The following is a 21,323-nucleotide window of genomic DNA, read 5'->3' as shown; positions in this document are numbered from 1 at the left end:
GAAGTTTAGCGGTCGCCGCCATCTTAAATTTAGTCACGATAAGTCGAGTGTCGAGCACCAAGGAATTTATCAGGTTATCAACTTATCAGGTTGTAGTTTCCTTCGTGCTCGACACGCGACTTATCTTGACTACATTTAAGATGGCGGCGGCCCTTGGAAGTCTACCAATGAAGTGTGGAGCTACTTTGTGCCTCGTATATGGCGTAAAACAGTGATTTATTTACATGGCTTCTTCGATGCCCTGTTGACTCTCATTGACAACCTGTTGTGAGCATCGGCTAACTGACCCCAGATTTCGGACAGCAGTGGACAAGACGAGATGAGATATGCAAGGTACGTTTACACTCGGTATCATGATTCAATACACTTTAGGTCAAAATCACACCGGAGTTCTCCTTTAAGTTCTCCCTTAAATTTCCCTTACACTTAAGGGCGTTGCATAAAATATCCCTTAAATGTTATTTAAAGGTTTCTAGGTGAAACGCCATAAACCCTTAGAATTTCTCTATCATTTCCAATTGTTGTAATTCAGCCACATTGAGGGGTTTTCGAGCATGAACCGCCTTTTTAAGGTCATGCCACAGCATCTCAATAGGATTCAGGTCAGGACTTTGACTAGTCCACTCCTAAGTCTTCATTTAGTTTTCCATTCAGAGGTGGATTTGCTGGTGTGTTTTGGATCATTGTCCGGCTGCAGAACCCAAGTTCGCTTCAGCCTGAGGTCACCAACAGATGGCCGGACGTTGTCCTTCAGGATTTTTTGGTAAACAGCAGAATTCATGGTTCCATTGATCACAGCAAGTCTTCCAGTTCCAGAAGCAGCAAAACATCCCCAGACCATCATCACACTACCACCACCAGATTTTACTGTTGGTATGATGTTCTTTTTCTGAAATGCTGTGTTACTTTTACGCCAGATGTAATGGGACACACAGCTTTTAAAAAGTTAAACTTTTGTCTGGTCAGTCCACAGAGTATTTTCCCAAAAGTCTTGGGGATCATCAAGATGTGTTCTGGGAAAACTGAGACAAGCCTTTATGTTCTTTTTGCTCAGCAGCGGTTTTCGTCTCTGAACTCTGCCATGAAGGCCATTTTTGCCCAGTCTCTTTCTTATGGTGTATTCATGAACACTGACCTTAACTGAGGCAAGAGAGGCCTGCAGTTCTTTAGATGTTGTTGTGGCGTCTCTTTTTGAGTTGTCACTGCGCTCTTGGGGTAATTTTGGTCAACCGGCCACTCCTTCATTTAAAAACTGCATTTTGTTTTTACTTGTGTTATCTTTGGTTAACATTTAAATTTGTTTTTCTGAAACATTAAAGTGTGACAAACATCATTAAGTGGGCCAACACTTTTTCACACCACTGTATGTCCACACACAATTAAAAATGATGACTTTCAATGTTATAACTAGCTTCACTTCTTGTCAAAACTTGACTTCTGTCCATTTAATTCTAATACCAAAGACATTTTTTTTCAGTTACAGAATAAAAATGTTGACTAAACATCTAAAAGTTTGTTAATAGAACTATTAAATAAGCAAAACTGTTGCAAACTCAGAATTATCCTGCTGTGGAGAAGCTGTTGTGATTGGATTATTCTTACAAGATCTGTTAAGAATATAATGTTGTAAATAATTGAAGACAATCTTTAGAACCTTTTTTTTTTTTTTTGCCATGGTTACATTACTTTGATAAAATTGTAATCCATCCCATATTCCATACATATGTACTGTATGTTTTAATTGTTATAATATTTAAACATTGTTTAAATGAGACCTAAACAGAAAGCAAAAGCTTGTCTGATAGTAAGCTAATGGTAACAGACAGTTGCTGTCAGGATAACGGTAAATAACGGTTTTTAGGTGGGGCTTCAGAAAGGGACAGTTATTATCAAGATACATCTCTAAATGGTCTTAAATTAGACTTTCTTTAGCACTTTAACACATATATAAGTTTCTTTGGCTGTGGCTGTAATATGTCTTGGTCATGTTTTAAAGCGAGTCACTAAATTGCTGTTTGACTAGCAACTTTAATGCCTTCAACTCAAATTTTCCCAGACACATACAATTTTATGTCCATGATATTGCCTATTAAGCAGTGGTTTTAAAAGTAATGCATTACAGTATTGCATTATTCTGTTAGAAACCCTTATGAAAATTAATTCTGGTTTCATTACAAATAAAAAAAACAAAAACATGGTAACAACAAATTAACCATTGTCTTTTTACACCAACCATAAATTAACCGTGGTATTTGTAGTAAAACTAGTTATACAAATGGTAATGTGCAAAAAAAAAAAAAAAAAAAAAACATGGTTACTACAGTTTTACTATAATTAAACCATGGCAAAATTTTGTGAGGTAAACTAATTGCATTAATGAGTAACTTTTTGTGAATTAATTTTAATAACAACAACAAAAAAAAGAATAAATGTAAGTGAATAAATGGGACAACAAAGTAACTCGGACTACTTAATTTTTCTTTAAAAAAATAGATTTTCCTTTTGAATTTAAAAGTAATGCATTCTTTACTAGTTATTTAAAATAATAATTAAATGCGTTAACCACAGCACTTGCTATTAAGTTTTTTTTATTTTAAGTTTTTTTTAATCACTTTATTAAAACTTAAAATAACAAACAGGTGTTGTCGTCTTTCCTTTGTTAAATGCATTAACAATAAATCCAAGCAGCATATAATAAACAAAATAATGCTAAAAAAAAATTATAACACAAATTAAATTACATTTCAGGGTTGAAAGAAGTTTAGAGCATTTTAAGGGTTGAAAACAAATTCTAAAATCATTTTTAAATGCCGTGAAACAAAAATAAACTTTAACAAATCTACATTTGTGTATATAAAACTTTGCACAGAAATTGCACAGAAACCCAATCTATTTTGCATAAAGACCACTTCTAAGTTTGTTTTAAAGTTTTTTTAATCGCTTTATTAAAACTTCAAAAACAAACATGCATTGTCATCTTTCCATTGTTAAACACATTAACAATAAATCCAAGTAGCATATAATAAACAAAATAATGCTAAAAAAATTGTAAAAAGTAAAAATTATAACACAAATTAAATTACATTTCAGGGTTAAAATAAGTTTAGAGCATTTTAAGGATTGCAAAAAAAAATCTAAAATAATTTTTAAATGTTGTGAAACAAGAATAAACTTTAACAAATCTACATTTGTGTATATACAACTTTACACAGAAATTGCGCAGAAACCAATCTCTTTATTTTGCATAAAGACCACTTTTACGTTTTTAAAGTTTTTTTTAGTAGAGCGTTTTAAGGATTGAAATAAAATTCTAAAATCATTTTTAAATGTCGTGAAACAAGAATAAACTTTAACAAATCTACATCTGTGTATATACAACTTTACACAGAAATTGCACAGAAATTCAATCTCTTTTTGCATTTAGAAGACCTGCTATTAAGTATCTCACATATGTAACGGAAAACGGATAAATAGTTGCATCTTTCGCCCCGCCCATTTTCAAACGATCAGCCGTTGTCAGCCAATGCGGCTCTCGATGAGCTTGACAGACGTGAGCAGTGGCCAATAGAAACGCGTGGTTCGCAAACAAGGGTCGTTCTTCAGAAGTTTATGATGGTCTGCTGACCGGATGGAAAACTTTCTCCCAGAGTTTTCTGTCTTTCTGTCTGACAACCGGAGTCTGTCTTCTCGGGTCCGTTTTTTTTTATTCGCGTTCAGACGCTTTATTATTAGTCGACGCGTTCTAGAGCGGTTAGTGAGCGAGTGATGAAGTGACCGATAGAGTTTCTTCGGAGTTTGTCGCGTCTGAGTGAAGCTCGTCATGGGGAACCACGGGATGGAGGAGCTGATTCCCCTCATTAACAAACTGCAAGACGCCTTCAGCTCCATCGGCCAGAGCTGCAACCTAGAGCTGCCGCAGATCGCGGTGGTGGGCGGCCAGAGCGCCGGGAAGAGCTCGGTTCTGGAGAACTTCGTGGGCAGGTGACAGAACAATTCTAGACAAAAAACACGCCTAGTGCTTGTTTTAATTATATAGTTCAAATTGTTAATACTAAGTTCAATGGTATGTGAATGTACTTGGAAAAAGTCAGAATGTCACTGCTGGTCAAACATTAACCATCAGCGTTTCCTGAAGTGTTGATGTGTTCTTAAAGAGACAGTTCGGTCAAAAATCAAGATTATCTGGTCATTTGTTCACCTTCGTGTCGTTACAAACGTTATTTTCTAGGCAATTCAGACCTATGTAGATACAGATACACAGTGAACACCAGTGTTGGGGAAACTATTGCTTTACAATATTGCGTTACTCTATAAAAAGTAACTAATTGCGTGTCTTAGTTTTTATGGAAAGCAATGTGTTACGTTGTTACTTTTATCTTTTTAATTTTTATATAAAAAGTTCTATTTCTGGCCAATTCACATGAAGTCTAGAACATAGATTAGCTTCACATTCACACTGCATACACAATGGCCTTTTCCATTAAAGATTTGCAGAAAACTTTGGTAATATTTTATGAAATACTATTAAAAATATTGTGAAAAATTATGGCGTTTCCATTTACCGATGTTATGCGACTGAAACATTTTTTTCCGTCTCGCGATAAGACATGGCAATAGATTTTTGTGGGATTTGGGTGATCAAATGTGACCTGCAAATGTGAAAAAAAAAACAAAAAAAAAAACGTTTTGTCAAAAAAAAAAAAAAAACGTAAAGCGAAAAAACTGTTCTGCGTTATATTGGAGTTTTTGCACAATTCATGCATTTCCATTAGGCGTATTTTCAATTTGCACAGTTTAAAGGGTAATGAAAACGCAGCTATTGTTCCTTTTAAAAGTAATGCCTTACTTCCTAAAAAGTACTTAATTACTTTTTCAGTTACTTTTTATGGAAAGTAATGCCCTATGTTACTCCTGGTGTTACTTTTGATTAATTCTGGGCAGGGCTTGCTTGTTTGTTTTTAATATAAAAAGTTCTTCTTTTGGCAAATGTAAAAGCCCTTTCACATCAAAAAGTGAAATGAATAAGGCTGAAGGAAAAGTAAATTCTCGTCTGTACAATAGAACACAGAAGTTCAACATTCGTCAGCAATACTAAAACAATGAAGAACAAATGTTAATCTGAAGTCGTTTTTGCTTATTAGTATGATTGAAGTGGATCATTGAAGGTCAGCAGCAAAAACTGGTTAATACAATTGGATTAAATACATAAAGGAATTTATATTCTCAGCTGTCAGTCAATAATGGGAAAACAAAGTAACTGCCGTTACTTATTTGAAAAAGTAACTCAGGTGTTTTCTTGTAGATTAAAAAGTAACATGTTACTTTACTAGTTCCTTCAAAAAGTAATCTGATTACATACCGTGTGTTACTTGAAATGCATCACCCCAACACTGGTGAGCACATAGGCCAACTCCAAAAGCAGCAGGAATGAGTCACAACATGACTCAGTTTGTGGGGAAAATAATAGTCTCAAATGTGTTTCTTGTTTCTGAATGATTCTCAGAAGAGACCTCATGTAACTGTGATGGAGATCTCAGCATGTGCTGACTTGACATCTTCAGGATTCCTGCTAAAGCAACAGGAAGAGCTACACACACACATAAATGTATATCATGTCAGTTCAGTGAGACGTTGGTCTGGGGAGCGAAGAACTCTTGTCTTTTTTTTGAGGGTGTGTGTTTGGTTTATAGCCTTTTCTTGCTTTTCTGTGTCTAGTTTGATGAACCAGGGAATGATGCTGTCTTTTCACAGGCAAATCAAGCCTTCACTTAGATTTAATTTAGTTTTAGCAAAAATAGTTGTTGAAAACCTTCTGTTGGGTGTCTGCTGTACATTCAGTTGTATTGCATTCAGTGCATTTCTGGCCTTAAAATAGCTGGCATAGCAAATGAACCACTGATGTTTTCACATGCATTGCCCTACAAAGGCAAAGTACAGTAACTACACCAACACTGAAACTGAGAAAAATGCCTTTAAAGTTTTTTACACCAGCTAGTCAAACACTCTCAGACAAAATTGAACCAGGAGACTTTGCCACAAGACAAAGCCATTGTCACAAAGCACATTTTGACCAAATGTGTAGTTACTGCGCTTTGCCTTTTAAGGGGAGTACCGTATAGAAATGTTCACTTAGTGAAAAGTGTCTCTGTGTTTGTCATTCAGAGACTTTCTGCCGAGAGGATCCGGCATCGTCACTCGCAGACCTCTGATTCTCCAGCTAGTCAACAGTAAAGCAGGTAAACCGCACATTATACCTTCTGAACATCAGATCTCTTTCTTTAAAGGCGTGTTCAGACTGAACGGTGTGAGTGGAAATGATGATCTGTGGTAATTCACAACATGCCTCAGATGCCAGATGAGTTTTGAATGTGAAATATGCCTTTAATTCAAGATTTAGTAATTGCCATTTGACGTGGCTGATATAAAATTCACAATATTGTACTAATAAATACTTTTTATATAGAGAGAAGTGATTCATAACTACTGAAACAAAATAATCATTTGTCCTTTTGATGTCGAAGCACAGCAGGATTATTATGGTTAATAAGTTTAAACCATTAAAAAAATACACTTTAGTTACATTGAATGAAATAAGTGTTAAGTGATGTTAACACATTTTATTTCAGCTCATAAACTAAGATTCATTTAATTTGATTTGAAATACTAAAATAACTAAAACTAAATAAATTTAATAGTTTAATAATTTAATATAGACAGATAAAATAAATAAAATGACTAACATGTAATTCAAATTAAAATGAAAAGAAAATGCAAACATAAAAACTGCCTAAAATATTAAAACTAATTATAATACTAGCAAAACCTAATTATAATAATATCAGCAATACTATTTGGAAAAAAAAAAAAAAAAAAAAAAAAAAAAAATATATATATATATATATATTGATTTTATCCAAACAAAATTGAGACTTTTTTTTAAATAAATGCTATAAGCTGTGTTGACTTTGACAGATTAGTTATCATACATTTCTTCGTCTTGAATTTGAAACTGGAAAAAAATATATATATATATTTGTTTTTAAAAATGTATTTATTATTTAATTATTTATTACTAAAATATATATAAAAAAAAATCTAAATAGACTGAATGCAGAAATTGTAAGAATAAAAACCAATTTCTAAAATAATCACTCTAAAAATATGATTTCAAATAATTAATTTTATCCACACAACTGAAACTTTTTAAAATAAACGCAAGAAGCTTTGTTTTGAGACTTTGGCACAGATTTGTTGTGATATATATATTTTCTTTATTATTTATTTATTACTAAAATATATATTTCAAAAAAATCTAAATAGAATGAATGCAGAAATTGTAAGAATAAAAGCTAATTTCTGAAATGATCACTCTGATCTGTCTCTAGAATATGCTGAGTTCCTGCACTGTAAGGGCCGTAAGTTTGTGGATTTTGATGAGGTCCGGCTTGAGATCGAGGCCGAGACGGACCGACTCACCGGATCGAATAAGGGAATCTCTTCGGTGCCCATCAACCTGCGCGTTTATTCACCCAACGGTAAATCAGACCAGCATAAAATATGTTGTTTTTGCTGTTAGAAGTCTTATATAGCAGATTTCCCATGAGAAACAAAACGTTTTCTCTCTCAGTGTTGAATCTGACGCTGATCGATCTGCCCGGCATGACGAAGGTGGCGGTGGGAGACCAGCCGGTGGACATCGAGTACCAGATCCGGTAAGAGCAGTTGCATTGATCAGATACAGGACCCGATTGAAACACTGATGACTCTTCTTCATGTGCCATCAGAGACATGCTGCTGCAGTTCATCTCCAAAGAGAACTGTCTGATCCTGGCCGTCACTCCTGCCAACATGGACCTGGCCAACTCTGACGCGCTCAAGATCAGCAAAGAGATGGATCCTCAGGGTAAGAGACGCCATGGAATTAATGGAATGTTCATTCAGAGTTATCTGGAATGTTTCTTATTTTAGAATGTTGAAGTGTTTCAGTTCATCTAGAATTTGGAAATGTTACTTGTTTCAGAAAGTTCAGAGAATGTTCAAAAGTAACATTCTCATAATGTTTTCAAATTCTAAAATGGAATGTTTGAATAACCTAGAAACAATCATTGAAAAACGGGGTGTTCAGTTTAAAAAAAAGAACTAATAGTTATCGCCTTACTTACCTAGTTGATTGGTTTCATCGATAATTGCAAACATTTTTTGTAGTAGTTTTCTAAAATGTTAGGTTTAAATATGCAAATGAGACATTATTTCATGAAATATGCTCTAATTTGCATACATTTCTAGTACAAAATTTGAAACGCTACATGAATCAGTTTCAAAATTATTGTTTATTATCTGGTTTACTTGACATATTAGAGTCAAACTTTTTTTGGGCATCTTAGTTTGTTACTCCTTAATTCAGAAAATACTTACAACAGACAGAAAACTATGTATTTTTTGCATTTTTGGGGGGAATAAAATGTTTGATTATGTGTATAAAATCAAGCAAGTTATATATGAACAAATCCCTCTGTAAAAACCTTCAGGATATAGACAGGAATAAAAATGTCAAGTGTGGTGTGTGTAAGTGCTGCTGAAGTGGAGATTTATGGCTCAGTGTAGGAGAAAAAACTAATTTTGAGAAAACGCCTTTACAAATATGGATTGCAATTGAAATCTATTGACACAAATAGAAAAAGTGCAATAAAAGAAACACTTAACAGTGTCTTTTGAATGTTTTCTTTCCACTAGTCTGAAAAACACTTTCTCAAACTTGACAGGTGCGTGAAAAAAACTGTGTTTTTGGCTGCAGTGTCTCTTTTTAATACGCTTTAGGGAACATTACCAAAATGTTTTTGTTAGCTTGGGATGTGATTGAGAAGCCAGACGTGCTGTTGACCTTTAACCTTTGTCCTGCAGGTCTGCGCACCATCGGCGTGATCACCAAACTGGACCTGATGGATGAAGGAACCGACGCCAGAGACATCCTGGAGAACAAGCTGCTTCCTCTACGCAGAGGTGCAGTAACTTAGTTTATCAATAACTCAAACTGAAATTAGCTTAAATTATTCAATACAATTTTAAATTAAATATCAAATAAACTAAATCAAGTAGAAATAAAATGCAAACAAAAAAATGTAATTTAATTAAAAAATACTGACAATAACTATAATAGTATATAAGTAGCTATGTTTGTAAGATTTTGCATAAAAAAAAAACTCCAAGATGTGCACAAAATATTAAAAATGTGCATAAAAACACATACACTCAATGAGGCAGATAATGAGAAAACATGAGCATAAACTACAATAGAAACAGATTTATTCAAATTCTTGAATGTGTAACACAAATGACTAGTGGACCAATCATATCTCAAGTGTGTTTTTATTCATTCTGAAATGCCTTAGGTCAAAATGCATTAAATGATTGAGTATATCATCTCTCATAACTCTCACACTTGTGTTCCTAAACACAAGATAACAAGACTGTGTTTGTTATTGCTTTTTGTCATCATTTATTATGTAGTACAGTTGAGGTCAAAAGTTTACATACGCCTCGTCGAATCTGCAAAATGTTCAAAATAAGGGAGATCATACAAAATGCAAGTTATTTTTATTTTGTAGATGTTTCACAAAAAAGACATTTACATGTAGTCCATGAGAGAAAATAATAATTAAAATGATAAAAATGGCCCAGTTCCAAAGTTTACATACACTTGATTCTTAATACTGTGTTGTTACCTGAATGATCCACAGCTGTGTTTTTTTGTTTAGTGATAGTTATTGAGTCCCTTGTTTGTCCTGAACAGTTAAACTGTCTGCTGTTCTTCAGAAAAAATAATTCAGGTGCCACAAATAATTTGTTTTTTCAGCATCTTTTGTGTATTTGAACCCTTTTCAACAATGACTGTGTGATTTTTGAGATGCATCTTTTCACACTGAAGACAACTGAGGGACTCATATGCAACTATTACAGAAGGTTCAAACACTCACTGATGCTCCAGAAGGAAAAAACATGCATTAAGAGCTGGGGGTGAAAACTTTTAGAATTTGAAAATCAGGGTAGATTTAACTTATTCTGTCTTCTGTAAAACATGTAAGTATCTTCTGTAGCTTCTGAGGGGCAGCACTAAATGGAAAAAAAAATATTTAGGCGAAATAAGAAAAATGTACACATCTTCATTCCATTCAAAAGTTTTCACCCCCGGCTCTTAATGCATGTTTTTTTCCTTTTGGAGCATCAGTGAGTGTTTGAACCTTCTGTAATAGTTGCATATGAGTCCCTCAGTTGTCCTCAGTGTGAAAAGATGGATCTCAAAATCATACAGTCATTACTGGAAAGAGACACAAAAAATCCTGTAAAACCACAGAATTTGTGGGAGCTGAAGGATTTTTCTGAAAAACAGCAGGCAGTTTAACTGTTCAGGACAAATAAGGGACTCAATAACTATCACAAAACAAAGAAACACAGCTGTGGATCATTCAGGTAACAACACAGTATTATGAATCAAGTGTATGTAAACTTTTGAACAGGGTCGTTTTTATAAATCCAACTATTATTTCCTCTTGTGGACTATATGTAAACGTCTTTTATGTGAAATATCTTATTCAGGTCAGTAGTAACAAATAAAAATAACATGCATTTTGTATGACCGCTCTTATTTTGGTAAAATAATTAACATTTTGCAGATTCTGCAAGGTGTATGTAAACTTTTGACCTCAACTGTTATTGTTCATACTTTGCATCAGTTTCCCAGGAAGTGATAATTTTGTGCTCTTTGAACACGTGGGGTGGAAACAGCGCAAATGTTTCTATTTTTTTATTTTTTACACCTTAAATTTTCATCTTTTATGGAACCGGTGTTTACGACACACATGCACATCCTGTTATTAGAGTTTATTGATGCCAGCGGATGAACACAGTCTCTATGTGTGTTTGTAGGTTATATCGGTGTGGTCAACCGCAGTCAGAAAGACATCGACGGCAGGAAGGACATTAAAGCCGCGCTGGCTGCTGAGAGGAAGTTCTTCCTGTCCCATCCGGCGTACAGACACATGGCCGAGAGAATGGGCACACCGTACCTGCAGAAAACACTCAACCAGGTACACAAAAACACAACATACAAGCAGAAGTCCTTTCAACTGCCTCATAAAACGTCACTTTAATTCGTCACGTTTAACTGACTCTTTTCAGCAACTGACGAATCACATTCGTGACACTCTTCCGGCGCTGCGCAGTAAACTTCAGTCTCAGCTGCTGTCGCTGGAGAAGGAGGTGGACGAATACAAGAACTTCAAACCGGACGATCCGGCCCGCAAAACCAAAGCCCTGCTGCAGTGAGCTTCCAACGAAACCTCAAACAAGCTTTTCTGCATGCTTGCGTTTTAATAGCATTTTTATTTAAAGTTTGTTTTTAATATAATAAGCTATACTGCCCTCCAAAGGCAAAGCGCAGTAACTACACATTTGGTCAAAATTGAGTTCAGGCTTAATGGACTTTGTGACAACGGTTTTGTCTTGTGGCAAAGTCTCTTGGTTCAACATGTTTGACAAGCTGGCGTAAACTTTAAAGGCATTTTTCTTAGTTTTAGTGTTGGCGTAGTTACTGCACTTTGCCTTTGGAGGGCAGTATAAATGATGTTATATTAAAAGTAGACTTTTGCAGGATGGTGCAGCAGTTCGGCGTGGACTTTGAGAAGCGTATCGAGGGCTCTGGAGATCAGGTGGACACTCTTGAGCTCTCCGGCGGAGCGCGAATCAACCGCATCTTCCATGAACGCTTCCCATTTGAGCTTGTTAAGGTACGTTCAGCTTTGTCAAGTTTGACTTTGGTTGGACGTATGCATCAATAAATCTTTAATAGAGTAGTTCACTTTCAGAACAAGAATTTAAAGGTAATGTTCTCACCCCCTTGTCATGCAAGATGTTCATGTCTTTCTTCAGTAGTAAAGAAATGGTGTTTTTTGAGGAAAACATTTCAGGATTTCTCTCCATATAGTGGACTTCTATGGTGCCCCTGAGTTTGAACTTCCCAAAAAGGAGTTTAAATGGAGCTTCAAAGAGCTCTAAACGATCCCAGCCGAGGAAGAAGGGCCTTATTTAGTGAAACGATTGGTTATTTTCTAAAAAGATTTACAACTTGCATACATGCCTAGCTAGAGAAGATGAGCATTTGAGGTTAAAAAGTACATATATTGTAAAAAAAACAAACAAAAAAAAACATCATTTTACTAGATAAGACCTTTTTTCCTTGGCTTTGAAGCTGCATTTTGGAAGTTCAAACTCGGGGGCACCATTGAAGTCCATTATATGGAGAGAAATCCTGAAGTGTTTTACTCAAAAAACATAATTTCCTTACGACTGAAGAAAGAAAGAAATGAATTTCTTGGATGACAAGGGGGTGAGTACATTATCTGCAAATTTTTGTTCTGTTTAGTAAATAATGACAGAATTTGTTTTTCGACAGGCGATTCCATTGAATTTATATGATAATGTAGAAAAAGTGTGTGTGTTTGTGTTTCAGATGGAGTTTGATGAGAAGGAGTTGAGGAGGGAGATCAGTTACGCCATCAAGAACATTCATGGAGTCAGGCAAGAGAATAAACTCATACATTATAACAGGCAAACATAAAAATGAGAACGAAAAAAAGTCAAAAAGAAAAACAGAGACTAAATGAACTAAATGAAACACTGCGCAACTTAAAGGGTTAGTTTACCCAAAAATTAAAAGTAGCTCATGATTTACTCACCCTCCAGGGATCCTAAGTGTATATGACTTCCTTCTTTCAGATGAATTCAATCAGAGTTATGATAAAAATTATCCTGGCGTTGCCAAGCTTTAGAATTGCATGGGCGGGTGTTTCTCTTCATCAGTCCAAAACATGTCCAATAAAGTGCATCTAATCTAGGGATGCACCAAAATAAAAAAAATCTTGGCCGAAGCTGAACAAAATTACAGAACATGGTCTTTCATGTTTTTCTCCATTGCATAAATTAAATAGCCAATATTTGCTTTTCACAGTTTTGTCTTGCTTTTCAAAGAAAAAAAAAACAATTACAAAACAACAATTTAAAAATATTTACTTAACACTGAACATTTTTACCATTCTAGTAGACATTATAGCTTACCAACAAAGCAGAATTTGACTTAAAATTAATAATTTTCTAAAACAATATTCCTTGGCCATTTTTAAGAGCCCCTTCTTGAATCAGGCATGTGTTTTTAATATGCAGCCTTGCTGAACAAAGGAAAGATCAAAACAAAAGGCATTAACTTCATGTACAAAATGGGGATTTGTAAAGAAAATGTTGGAGAATTTTGATAAGTCGAGAGGAGACTGGTTTTCCTTTGCTAAAGTAAGGAAACTTTGCTTCCTTTGCTTCTGTAAACAAACGTTGGTTTGTGCAAGACTCACCTGTGCATGCTCACCGTGTGAGGCACTTTTTATTATGCGCTTTATTGGACTTCTTGTGGACTGATGAAGAGAAACACCAACCCATGCAACTCTAAAGCTTGGAAATGGCAGGATAATTTTTCTCATAACTCTCATTAAATTTGCCTAAAGGAAGTCTTTTGGTAAACTAACCCTTTAATGTTGACTTGTGACCAGTTCAGTGAATGCACAGGCTCATTAGAGCCATAGTTTATGTAAGCGGACTATACGGCTTGTGCTGTCTTTGTTGCACTTGACCAGCGAGATCGTGGTTCGACTCCTGCTTTCTGTTCAGTCGTTCTGAGTGTGCGTTTGGGTTGATCGTGTGTTGTGTGTGACCTCAGGACGGGGCTCTTCACCCCAGACATGGCCTTCGAGGCCATCGTGAAAAAGCAGCTGATAAAGCTGAAGGAGCCGTGCCTCAAATGCATTGACCTGGTCATCCAGGAGCTGATCAACACGGTCAGGCAGTGCACAATGAAGGTAGACTGAGATAGAGAGAGACGGCTAATCATGTCAGCACGCTAACATCTGACCCAACTCACACCGCTAACGGCTCCGCAAAGCAAAAACACTCCAATGATGCTGCTATAGGACACGACTAAACGCTCCTGAACCGTTTCAGTCGCTCCATCCTGTCTGCTTCAGTGAGAAAATACCAAAAACTGGACAAACTTACAATTTAAGAATGCATTTCATACCAGCAATAAAATCTGACAAAAAATGTCCTATGCATGTAATTTCTATGCTCAAATAATGTTTTAATAGTCTTTTTCAAAAATATAGCTCAAACTGTCCCATAAACATTATTTTCACACCCAATTTATTTCACATTTTAATAATTTAAAAAGCAATAAAATCTGACCAATAAATGTTTTTTTTTTGTAGATTCAGACGTTTTTCTTTTTTTTTTGTCATATTTCAGTAATGTATTTTAAACAAGTCTTATATGAATTTTTTTGCAAATATTTTTTTATGCTCGAATAATGTTACATTTTTTGCAGAATAATGCATTATAAATCATCAATAAAATCTGACATGAAGTGCTTACATGTTTTTTACACTCAAATAGCACGAAAAACAATTTTTTTCAATCAATTATTTCGCAATGTAATAACATTGTGATGTTATTAGCGGCAATCAAATCTGGCACGAACTATCCCTATAATGTTAAAAAAGCATTTATTTCAAGTCCATTTAAAATAATATTATCTGACATGAAATGTTCTATAATGTTGTTTTTATGCACAAATGGCATTAAAACAGTTTTTCACATTAATAATGCATTTAAAAAAAAGCATTATTAGCACAAAAAAAGTTTTCACATTTCAATAACATATTTCACATCAGCAAAAAAATCTGATGCAGTTGCTGATAATTGGCATTTATCACTACAATATAATATTTCGGTGTTAAGACCAATGACTCACGGGTTACAGTGCTGCAGTTCCGAGTAATGACGCGGAAAGAGGAAGTACAGAATTAATGGGTCATGTGCTTTTCTCCGTTCTGTTTTCATCCATCCGTCCGCTTTTTCCCCAACATTGTTCTCCTCTCACCCCAAGTAACACCCCGTTGTCCCATGATCCTCCAGGACGGGGCTCTTCACCCCTGACCTGGCCTTCGAGGCCATCGTGAAAAAGCAGATAGTTAAACTGAAGGAGCCGTGCCTCAAGTGTGTGGATCTGGTGGTGTCTGAACTCGCCACACTCATTCGCAAATGCACCGAGAAGGTAAAACACGACCGTTTCTGACTGACAGATCCTGTAACCAATCAAATCCAGTTCTTTAACCAGACTCACTTTGATTGACAGGTCATATAACCAATCAAATCAAATCCAGTCCAGTAACTGATCCCTCTGACTGACAGATCCCTTAACAAATCAAATCCAGTAACCAGACCCCCTATGATTGACAGGTCACCTAACCAATCAAATCCAGTCCTGTAGCCAAACCCACTTTGATTGACAGGCTAATAGCCAATCAAATCCAGTCTAGTAACTGGTCCTGCTTTGACTGACAAATCCTGTAACCAGTCAAATCCAGTCCTTGAACTAAACTTGCTTTGATTGACAGCTCATATAACCAATCATATCAAACCCAATCCAGTAATTGATCTCTCTTTGACTGACAGATCCCTTAACAAATAAAATCAAATCAAATCAATTCCAATAACCAAACCTTTGATTGACAGGTCACCTAACCAATCAAACCCAGTTCTGTAACTGAACCAACTTTGATTGACAGACCATGTAACCAATCAAATGCAATAAATTTGCAGTAAAGTTCCTCTAAATGTATAAAATAATGTGTGATCTCATCAGTTTCCATCTTGTGAAATGTGTTTCATGACCTATCAACCATGACCTGTTCAGTGTCTGTGGTGGATGAGCTCAGCTTGTGTTTGTTTTTGCTTTGTGGTGATTACATTTACTAATCACACAGATTTACTAATCACAATCACGTTCACTATCGGTGTTTAAACACACTCTGGTTTAGATTTGCATGCTGTCCTACTCACCTGAGTCTATTTGCCTCTCTATAATATCTTACTGCACTGTAAAAAACAATCTATAGAATCTACTCAATAAAATGGGGTAAACTGATGTAACAATTTGCAAAGTTTGTTTGGGTAGATTCTATCCTATATATCTGAGTAAAGAATACCTGAATTGATCAGCTAAGACAAACTAAAAAAAGTAGGTAAAGTCTACACAGCAAAAAGCCCAGTATTAAATGAACTCTCCCAATAGTTTGAGTCCATACTCAGAGTATTAAAATGAACACTGAAGCAGTGTTAGAGTTATTGAGGTAATTAAGTTATTCATTGAGTGGTGATTGACCATTATTAAAGACCTGATGTTAAAAAGCAGAATCACCAAAAGGAGAAAATCTAATTTTGTAAGTCACCATTATAGAGGTCAGTGTTGGCATTAGTTTAGCTCTTTACCATTAACTTCTTAACATTAGGTTTTGTTTGGGTGCTCTAATTGAGTTATAACGATCAGACAAACCAGGAGAAATTAGATTATGAGATGTTGAACATGCTTTGACAAAGTCATAATGTAGTGACCTGAATAACAGAGTTATATTTTATTTATTAATTACGCTGGATTAATCAGAGAGGTGTTTTTGAAGCTTATTTTGACAAAAATATGCACGTATTTAAGAAATAGACACACAGACATCAACAATCAGCATGAGAATCACAGCAATGGTGACCATCAAAAACGTATGTTGTAGCCAATCAAAACTCATCCGTGTCTCCCATCATGCATTGCGGCATGAATAAATTATGAGCTGATGATTTCCGTGATGTTTAGAGTTGATCTGTTTCTGAATATGCTGTTTGTCACCATTGTTGAGATTCATATGCTGATTCCTGATGTCAGTGTGTGCCTAAGAGAGCAACTTTAAAAAAAATTTGATCAGAGGAGCTTGTAAAAAGACCAATCAAAAAAAAAAGGGTTTATTATATTTGCTGCTGTGAATCCTCAAAGCAGTTTAATATATAAAGGATATAGAACTGAAAGACTGCACTCTAAAGATTTCAGTGGCTCAAATTAAGCTTATTTTAAACCAGAATTATCACCACTGCATGACTTTTGCTCTTTAGCTTGTCTGGCTGGTTTAACTATACAGCTAAACAAAACTTAATGCTAAAAAGCTACAGGTCAAGAGCCCAACTAATGCTAACACTGACCTCTATAATGGTGACATAAAAAATTTGGTGTCTTCAATAATTTTCAATCACCACTCAATGAATCACTTAATTTCCTGATTAGCTTTGACACTGCTTCAGTGTTGATTTTAACACTCTGAGTATGGACTCAAATAAACTCCCGGGAGAGTTCATTTAATACTGCGCTTTTTGCTGTGTAGACTTTACCTACTTTTTTTTTTTTTTTCTTAGCTGATAAATTCAGGTATTCTTTACTCAGATATATAGGACAGAATCTACCCAAACAAACTGAGTGCAAATTGTTACACCAGTTTACCCCATTTTATTGAGTAGATTCTATAGGTTGTTTTTTACAGTGTGGAGACATGATGATGTTTGTGTTTGAGCCGAGCATCATAATCAAGCTGTGAATGTGTGTTTCTGCTGTAGTTCTCAGTGTGTGTTTGTGTTGTAGTTGAACTCATATCCCCTGCTGAGAGAAGAGACAGAGAGAATCGTCACCACTTACATCAGAGAGAGAGAAAGCAAAACTAAAGACCAGGTGTGTTTATAAATTTTTAAACCGTCTTCTAACATCAGTGTTTTTTTTTAAATTTTTTTTTTAATTTGTTTGTTTGTATGTTCATTTGATAAGTAGCCCATAGGCAAGAATTATTTGCAGTGTGGTTTAATGATGATGATATCTGTTCATTATCTCATGTTTTTTTTAAAGGGGTCATCGGATGCAAAACTAACTTTTCCATGTTGTTTGAACATTAATGTGTGTTGGCAGTTTGTGGACACAACCACCCTACAATGATAAACATCCACCAGTTATATTTTCTTAATCTTTAAAAGTAATATCGCATTTTTAAAACCAGGTCATTCTCAGCTTCTTGTGGGTGTGATGACACACAGACTGAGGCCCCTCCCACGATAGTTGATTGACATGAGCGCCTTACCTTAGCCCCGCCCTCACCGAGCTGAAACAGTCCGACTCCGATCGCCATTGTGTGACTCAGGTGCAGAGGAAGTCAAGAATGTTGTTAAATGTAACAATGAACATAGCAGTCGACATCTGAGCTGCTGAAGACATAGAGGATTGACATTACTATCGTTTTTGAAAAGAAAGCGCCGATCCCGATCTGCATATGCGTTTATGTTCATGTGAATCGTTTCTGATGCAGCTTCACCCACAGCAGAAGTGAGGATAAGGGTTTTTTATGCATCTTTGCAAATGGCCTTTCTTAATAATGTGCTACTTCGCAAGTTTCGCAGTTAAATGCGGGTAAATGTGGCTAAAGTAAACATTACGGCTCATCATCCCATGGCAGAGAGGGGCGGAGCCAGCAGAGCTCATTAGCATTAAAAGGAACATGCAACAGAATAGCTCGCTCTAAAAGAGGCTGATTTCGACAAGGTAAAAAGAGTGTTTTTTACACTACCATTGAGAAATTTTAACAAAAGTATGTTACAGACTTCTCATTAAAGAATCATATCCACTTGTGGAAAATGGGCATCCCATGACCCCTCTAAACAACATGTTTTAGGATTATTTGAACACGACTGTGATTTGTTTTGTGGTTTGTGTGTGTTTCAGGTTATGCTGCTGATCGACATCGAGCTCTCCTACATCAACACAAACCATGAGGACTTCATCGGTTTTGCCAAGTGAGTGACCTCTAACCTACTGTTGACCTTTGACCTTGATTTCAGTCACACACGCATAACCTTAGCGAACACACGTGTGTTTCAGCGCGCAGCAGCGGAGCGCAGCCGTCACTAAGAAAAGAGCCATGCCCAACCAGGTACGACAACACACACAGCAACACAAACAGCTGAGCTCTGATTGGTCTGTTCCTCCTGCTCATTATCATATACCCGCCCCTCACCGCAGGTGATCAGACGTGGTTGGCTCACCATCAACATCAGCATAATGAAGGGCGGATCCAAGGATTACTGGTTCATCCTGACTGCAGAGTCTCTGTCCTGGTACAAAGATGAGGAGGTGAGTGTGTGTTTGTTTGCTGGATAGATGTTTGCTCCACATTTTGTGTGAACATGAAACCTGTATCTGTGTGTGTGTGTGTTCCAGGAGAAAGAGAAGAAGTTCATGTTGCCTCTGGATAACCTGAAGCTCAGGGATGTTGAGAAAGGCTTCATGTCCACCAAACACACCTTCGGCATCTTTAACACCGAGCAGAGGTCTTAGTCTGACACTGTTACTTACATTTATAAATCAACCATTAACCTGGTTTAATACGCCTGTTTTGTTTGTTCAGGAACGTGTATAAAGACCTTCGGCAGATCGAGCTGGCTTGCGATTCTCAGGAGGAAGTGGACAGCTGGAAAGCCTCCTTCCTGCGGGCAGGAGTCTATCCTGAGAAAGACCAGGTAATGCATAATCAGCACAATCTCAGATGAATCTCATGTAAATCTCACCTAAAGATCGCATTGATCGTCTCCTGAATCTTAAATCCACGTCATCTCACCTGAATCTCATTGTAACCTCACCTCAAACTCACAATAATCTCACTGATTCTCCCAACCGCACATGTATATCATATCAATCTCACCTTTTTTCGCACTCTTGTGAGATTCAGATGTGGTTTTGGTGAGAATAAATTAGATTAAGCTGAGGTTAAGAGGAGATTCATCTGTGATTGTGGTGAAAAAATGTTTGTCTCACCTAAACTCACATGAAACTCATCGAATCTCACTTGTACCTTGATTAAATCTCACCACAAACACACTATGTGTTACAAGAAATGTCAAGTTTGTGTAAATCTCGCCTAAGCCTCATCATAACCTCATTTATTCTTACTTAAACCCTGACTAAATCTCACCATATTATTTGTAGTGATATTTAAACTAGGTGAAGTAAAAGTTTGAATCTCACCTATAGCTCACTTGAATCTCATTTAAACCTCGACTAAATCTCACCACAACCACACATGAACCTCACCTAGATATTAAGGAACTGTGAATGTCATAGAAATCTCACCTGAATCTCAAATGTATCTCAGTTGTGAGTCTCCCATAATTGTCAGTCGTCTCTGAAACAGGATGACTTTTTTCTCACCTAAATATTAGTTGTTGGGAGATTCAAATGTGGTTTGGTTGATACTTAAGACAGAATCAGTGTGATAAATGTGAGCTTTAGATGAGTTTATGATGAGATTCATCTGTGATTGTGCTGATATTTAGGGGAAGTAAAAACATAAATCTCAAAGAGCACATTAATCACATTGATTCTCATTTAAACCTAGACTAAATCTTACCACAACCGCACTCGGATCTTGCTTAAATATTACCTGAATCCAACTGTGAATCTCATGTACATCTCGCACGAGTCTCATCGTAACCTCAAATTAATCTGATTGATTCTCTCCTAAACTTCACCAGAACCTCCTCTGAATCTCTCCAGAAGGGCCTGAATCTCATAATAACCTCAACTGAGTCTCATTCCCATAATTCTGAGATGATCTGAAAGGCCTAACTCTGGCGTCTCATTGTTTTCTCAGGCGGAGAACGAGGACGGCGTTACGGCCGATTCTCTCTCCATGGATCCTCAGCTGGAGCGGCAGGTGGAGACCATCCGCAACCTGGTGGACTCCTACATCGGCATCGTCAACAAGAGCATCCGAGACCTGATGCCCAAGACCATCATGCACCTCATGATCAACAGCGTAAGTGCTTAAGACATCATGCTTTATACAAACTCAAACAAAAGTGTAGATCACAGAAAATACAGTGCCTTGCAAAAGTATTCATACTCCTTAATTTTTTTTCACGTTTTGTTGCAGCATTATGTTAAACTGCTTTAAATGAGTTTTCCCCCACATCAGTTTACACTCCATACACCATAATAATGACAAAGCAAACAACAGATTTGCAAATGTTACAAATGTATTAAAAATCAAACACTGAAATAAGTAGATTGCATAAGTATTCATACCCTTAACTCAGTCCATAGTTGAAGCACCTTTACAGTCTCAAGTGTTTTTGGGTCTGATGTGAGCATCTTTGCACATCTGCATTTGGCAATTATCTGCCATTCTTTGCCTCACCTTTTCACCTCTCCATCTCTGTCAGCTTGGACATTTTCTAGAGTCCTAGTTGTTCCAGTCGTCTTCCATTATGGAGAATGCTTCTGTCAACCTTCAATGCAGCAGATTTGTTTCTGAACTCTTCTCTAGATCATCGCCTTAACGCAAGTCTGTCACTGAGCTCTACAGGCAGTTATC

General features: G+C 36.3%; 1 protein-coding gene across 4 annotated transcripts in view; it reads left to right on the top strand.

Moving 5' to 3' along the window:
* Nucleotides 1-3,620: 3,620 nt before the first annotated feature.
* The window catches only part of dnm2b (dynamin 2b), a 27,616-nt gene continuing 9,913 nt past the window's right edge, over nt 3,621-21,323 (top strand). For 2 of the 4 annotated variants that reach the window (XM_073841610.1, XM_073841607.1), the window contains exons 1-18: nt 3,622-3,981; nt 6,163-6,236; nt 7,386-7,535; nt 7,628-7,712; nt 7,785-7,903; nt 8,902-9,000; nt 10,924-11,084; nt 11,176-11,318; nt 11,648-11,783; nt 12,506-12,573; nt 13,760-13,898; nt 17,552-17,638; nt 18,677-18,747; nt 18,833-18,884; nt 18,974-19,084; nt 19,172-19,281; nt 19,359-19,470; nt 20,601-20,765. In XM_073841610.1, the coding sequence (XP_073697711.1) occupies nt 3,821-3,981; nt 6,163-6,236; nt 7,386-7,535; nt 7,628-7,712; nt 7,785-7,903; nt 8,902-9,000; nt 10,924-11,084; nt 11,176-11,318; nt 11,648-11,783; nt 12,506-12,573; nt 13,760-13,898; nt 17,552-17,638; nt 18,677-18,747; nt 18,833-18,884; nt 18,974-19,084; nt 19,172-19,281; nt 19,359-19,470; nt 20,601-20,765 (2,043 nt within the window). In that variant the 5' untranslated portion in view covers nt 3,622-3,820. Of the gene's footprint in view, nt 3,982-6,162; nt 6,237-7,385; nt 7,536-7,627; nt 7,713-7,784; nt 7,904-8,901; nt 9,001-10,923; nt 11,085-11,175; nt 11,319-11,647; nt 11,784-12,505; nt 12,574-13,759; nt 13,899-15,009; nt 15,149-17,551; nt 17,639-18,676; nt 18,748-18,832; nt 18,885-18,973; nt 19,085-19,171; nt 19,282-19,358; nt 19,471-20,600; nt 20,766-21,323 lie in introns of all 4 variants that reach the window. The other 2 variants (XM_073841608.1, XM_073841611.1) reach the window with 2 other exon arrangements.

This window comes from Garra rufa, chromosome 6 (assembly GCF_049309525.1).
Source record: "Garra rufa chromosome 6, GarRuf1.0, whole genome shotgun sequence".
In the NCBI taxonomy this organism is placed as follows: Eukaryota; Metazoa; Chordata; class Actinopteri; order Cypriniformes; family Cyprinidae; genus Garra; species Garra rufa.
This window is presented reverse-complemented; position numbering and strand designations above follow the sequence as displayed.